We start from the raw sequence: 4,395 nt of genomic DNA, 5'->3' as shown, positions 1-4,395 counted from the left end.
CGAGCTAAACTAGCCCAATATTATGATTGTTGCTGGTTTTGGGCCCATTGAAGCAATCAGGCTTACCAAGTCGCATATTGGGCTTGTAAAACTGTCAATGGTGAAGTACACAAATAGTCATTTTTAAGACTGCTATTTAGAAATTAACAAGTACTTATTTTATCTTTAAAATTTAAATTAAAAATCTTAATATCATGACAATTTAGGATATTTATGACCTTAAATTAGATTAAAAAACTAAAATTCATGATATATCGGCTTATTCCTAAATAGTAGCCCTTTAGAGTGGCTTCTGGTGTCATTCTACAATGAACGAAGATAAAAAGGATCTTTACGCAAATAATCGGCTAAATTAGTTATTTACGTTTTCTAGTTGATATACAAAAGTAATACATGATTATACATATAATATACATGATTACACATAAATTATATATCTATCAGCTATTTTTATTTTAAGGGGTCAGGCGAACGACTATATAGGTTAATTCCAGAAAATGGAAAATTGATATGCAATACTCCAAACACATGTGTTCATTTACTAGGCTTAGGAGGGACAAATCCAGTTCTTGGGCCATTAAATCAGATGTACTAATCTGTTTTTTTATCTTTATCATAAGTTTGGTTTCCACATTAGCATTTTTATTTAAAAAATGAAAATCTAAACTCTATCAATCACAACGATTGAAATCATTTCTTGATTAAAAAATTCCTCCGATTATCAAAAGTTAGTGGCTGTCGAATTTAATAAAAAATATAAAATTTAAAGAAAACAAATTGAAATTATGATAAATATTCATGCACACCAATGTTTATAACAAATAATGTAATTTAACCTTAGAAGTTAAAAACTAACAATAACAATAACAAATTCAGTGTAATCCCACACATGGGGTTTGGGGAGGGTAATGTGTACGCAGACCTTACCCGTCGTATCTCATGATGGAAGAGAGGTTGTTTCCGATAGCAAAACAAATAGCACAACAGAAGTTAAAAATTAAAAGGAGAATGAATGATTAACTGATAAATATGTATATGGCGTAAACACTAATGTGCATGTACATTTCTATTGTGAACATTGATCCTTTTACATATAAATCTTATGTTTCAAATTAGATGTTGAAGAAATGGAAAATTTTAGTAGATGTAAAAGAGGCAGACTATTCAACATGACCTAAGTAAAGCTTTGTGGGCTCCACATAGTTGATAGCAAAAATAGGAGAAGATATATATGTTGACATTATAATATACTTATATACCCCTCAAATCTCATGAACCTACATTGACTGAGTTCTTTTATATAATAAAAGAAAATTAAATTTTTCAAAGACAAAAAAACTTTAAATATTGACATAGTCAAGCTCACTACACTTTTCCATCTCCTTTAAAAAGAAACCCCTCTTATCTTTAAAATTGGAAGTAACAAATAAAACTATATGTATAGCTAAGTGTCTGGTTAAGACATAGGGGAAAAAACAAAGTTTTTTAAATTTGTGTTTAATTAGGCCATGGGAAGAGCTCCTTGTTGTGACAAAAGTAAAGTTAAGAGAGGACCATGGTCTCCTGAAGAAGACAATACTCTCAAAAATTATCTTGAGAAAAATGGGACAGGTGGCAATTGGATTGCTCTCCCTCAAAAAGCAGGTAAGCAATTGTAGCAGTTCCTGCACTTATTGATTTTACACTTTTTAACATCTCGAGTTTAGAATTCTTCTCACATTTTTTCCATCATGATTTTCTCTTTGAGAACATTCGCCTATTCTATCTTGCTTTCTGCTTAAATTCCGCTGCTAGAGAAAAACATATGGATTAGTTGAAAGAGCTACTTCTTCGAGCTGAGTGGACTCGCGCCGTTTTTCGCCTTTCGAATAACTAGTTCTAGTTATTATGGAAAGATTTTGTACTTATCTCTTAAATAATTTGATAGTGTAATTTTTTTTTTTTTGTTGTTGTTAAACTCTTCGTTTTCATATATAATAACATTCTTGATTTGCGAATTTTAGGCCTAAGAAGATGTGGGAAGAGTTGCAGGCTAAGATGGCTAAATTACCTTAGACCAGACATTAAGCACGGAAGTTTTACTGAAGAAGAAGACAACATTATTTTAACACTCTATGGTCAAATTGGAAGCAGGTTGGTCAAAGGGTGTTTAATTTTTTTAATCCTAAATTCAAGTATATAGTACAAGAAAAGCAACTAATATTTGCATTGGAGCAATAATAAAGTTGCTTTGGTATAATCTATAGTTCATGGGTTTGAGCTGTGGAGCAGCCGCTTGCAGTAAAGCAGACTGTCTACATCACACCCTTTGGGTGTTGCCCTTTTTTGAACCCTGCATAAATGCGGGATGCTTTGTGCACCGAGCAACCTTTTTTAGTTCAAGAAAAGCAAGAATCTTGAATTGCTTTATAATGAATCCGAAACAAATTATTATTATTATTATTATTATTATTATTATTATTATTATTATTATTTATTTATTTTAGATATTAAATGGGTGAAAAATAGGTGGTCTGTGATAGCTGCAAATCTACAAGGAAGAACAGATAATGACGTGAAGAATCACTGGAATACAAAATTGAAGAAAAAGCTTTTGGCAGCTGAAAATTACACTAACCTTAGCAGCTATAATTCTAGTGATTTAAATCACAATTTTTCTATAAATTCCTTTTCAAGAAATTACTCTACTATGGATTCTAACACGTTCACTAGTCTAATGGACCCAAATTTAACTAATTTAAATTTGGTGGTTCCAGAAATGTTAGTTCAAGAATCAGATCAATTATTCCCTCTTCAAAGCCTGTTGGAAATTCAAGAAAATGGTGCAATTCAATTAGCTCAAGATCAAGAAGATGGTTATGTTATGGATTTTAGCACTGGAATTTCATCATCTTATAACTATGATTTAGTAAATGGCTTTGATTTTCAAGAGAAATTTATTGGAGCTGATGATACAAATTACTCCTCTAGCTTTTCCAATTATTCCACTTTGGTCCAGCTGCAAGCTCACAATATTCCTGACATTGATCAGACATTCAAAGGATTTGAAAATTAGCTGAGGGGGCAGATTTAATCTAATTAAGAAAATAATTTCAGTCTTTAATTTTGTTTTAGGGCCTTAGTCTTCCGGTCATTAATTAATGTTATGTGTATATGAATCTTAATCAAGAATATTAAAATTAGTTATCTATTGCTATAAAGTGTTTTATTTTCTTCTTATCCCCTTTGTTGAAGATGACCATTCTACTGAAATCCTTAATGCAATTGATTAATTATAGCTCGCCGCATGAAGTTTAACGGGGCTTACAAGCAGAGGCGGACCTATGTTATAAAGAGGGGTCATCGTCATCCGAAAAGTTCGACAAATAGAAAATAATGATATTAATATAATAGTAGTAGCACCCTATATACAAAACAGATTTTAGTTGACTGCAAAATTACACCCGTAACCTTCAAAATTCTAGATCCCCTTTGCTTACGAGTATGAGAACAATAAGTTTATGAAATGTTAAATTCGATATCATATAAATAAAGTACATATAAACATCCAAATTTACAAACCTAAATTTAACCTTTAATTTTCAAACCGCTTTTCATATCTTATTACAATATCCAGTATCTCCAATTATTTTATTATTGCGCACCTGTGTTTAATTAGGGAAAATGTGGACCTCCGCTCCCTATCATGTACCTCCTCCGTTCCATTTCATGTAATATTCATTTTATTTTAGTTTGTTCTAAAAAGATATAATACATTTTTATGTTGGAAAACAATATAACTTCTCATTTTAGCATTAGTGACATTATTTTAAAGTCATAAAAATATCATGACATGTATGTTTAATTAAGATCATAAGTTTTTAAAACTTTTTTTTCTTAAATTCCGTATGCAATCAAACACATGCATTCCCGTAAAATGAAATGGAAGGAGTATATATTTATGCGCGATTGGAAATAGGGGCGGATGTAGTAATGTCAATATTACGGGTTTATTGGAATCAGTAATTTTAGCTCAGACCTTACGTATGTGTTAAAAAATTGCCAAATAAATACAAATAATAGATTTCAAATCCAGTAAAAGTCAATGAACTGTGTTAGAATCCCAAACTCGAATTCGAATTCATAAAATTCAAATCTTGAATTCATCTCTAGGTGGAAAATAATTTAGGATGTAAAATTAACTTCTAGAGCAAGGTACCCATGAACGCATATAAATGTGTAACGTAATTGTCAGCATCGTGCAAGTTTGTTAACTACAGACTCGTTCAGTAGTCATGAATCTTGCATGGATTGCCAATTCAGAGAAATGATAACGTGTTGACGTGTTTCTGGGAAATTTCATTGCTTGGTCTTTGATATAAAAACGATATTATTTTTATCTTTTGATTGCCAACT

General features: G+C 31.0%; 1 protein-coding gene across 1 annotated transcript; it reads left to right on the top strand.

Annotated features, from left to right (window-relative positions):
- The first annotated feature begins 1,394 nt into the window (after positions 1–1,394).
- LOC107777635 (uncharacterized) lies at positions 1,395–3,219 on the top strand. Its single transcript, XM_016597703.2, has 3 exons — positions 1,395–1,644; positions 2,004–2,133; positions 2,509–3,219. Exons 1-3 carry the CDS (start codon positions 1,509–1,511, stop codon positions 3,053–3,055), a joined length of 813 nt encoding a protein of 270 aa, XP_016453189.1. The 5' UTR covers positions 1,395–1,508; the 3' UTR covers positions 3,056–3,219.
- Positions 3,220–4,395: the final 1,176 nt, after the last annotated feature.

The sequence above is a fragment of the Nicotiana tabacum genome, chromosome 8 (assembly GCF_000715075.1).
Source record: "Nicotiana tabacum cultivar K326 chromosome 8, ASM71507v2, whole genome shotgun sequence".
NCBI lineage: Eukaryota > Viridiplantae > Streptophyta > Magnoliopsida > Solanales > Solanaceae > Nicotiana > Nicotiana tabacum.
Note: the sequence above shows the minus strand (reverse complement) of the source record. Positions and strands in the feature narration are given on the sequence as shown.

Excerpts from the sequence above, each read along its gene's own strand:
- LOC107777635 (XM_016597703.2), top strand. The coding sequence starts at position 1,509 with ATGGGAAGAGCTCCTTGTTGTGACAAAAGTAAAGTTAAGAGAGGACCA. Across the intron at positions 1,645-2,003 it reads TGCTCTCCCTCAAAAAGCAG|GCCTAAGAAGATGTGGGAAG; the intron begins GTAAGCAATTGT and ends TGCGAATTTTAG. Across the intron at positions 2,134-2,508 it reads TATGGTCAAATTGGAAGCAG|GTGGTCTGTGATAGCTGCAA; the intron begins GTTGGTCAAAGG and ends GGTGAAAAATAG.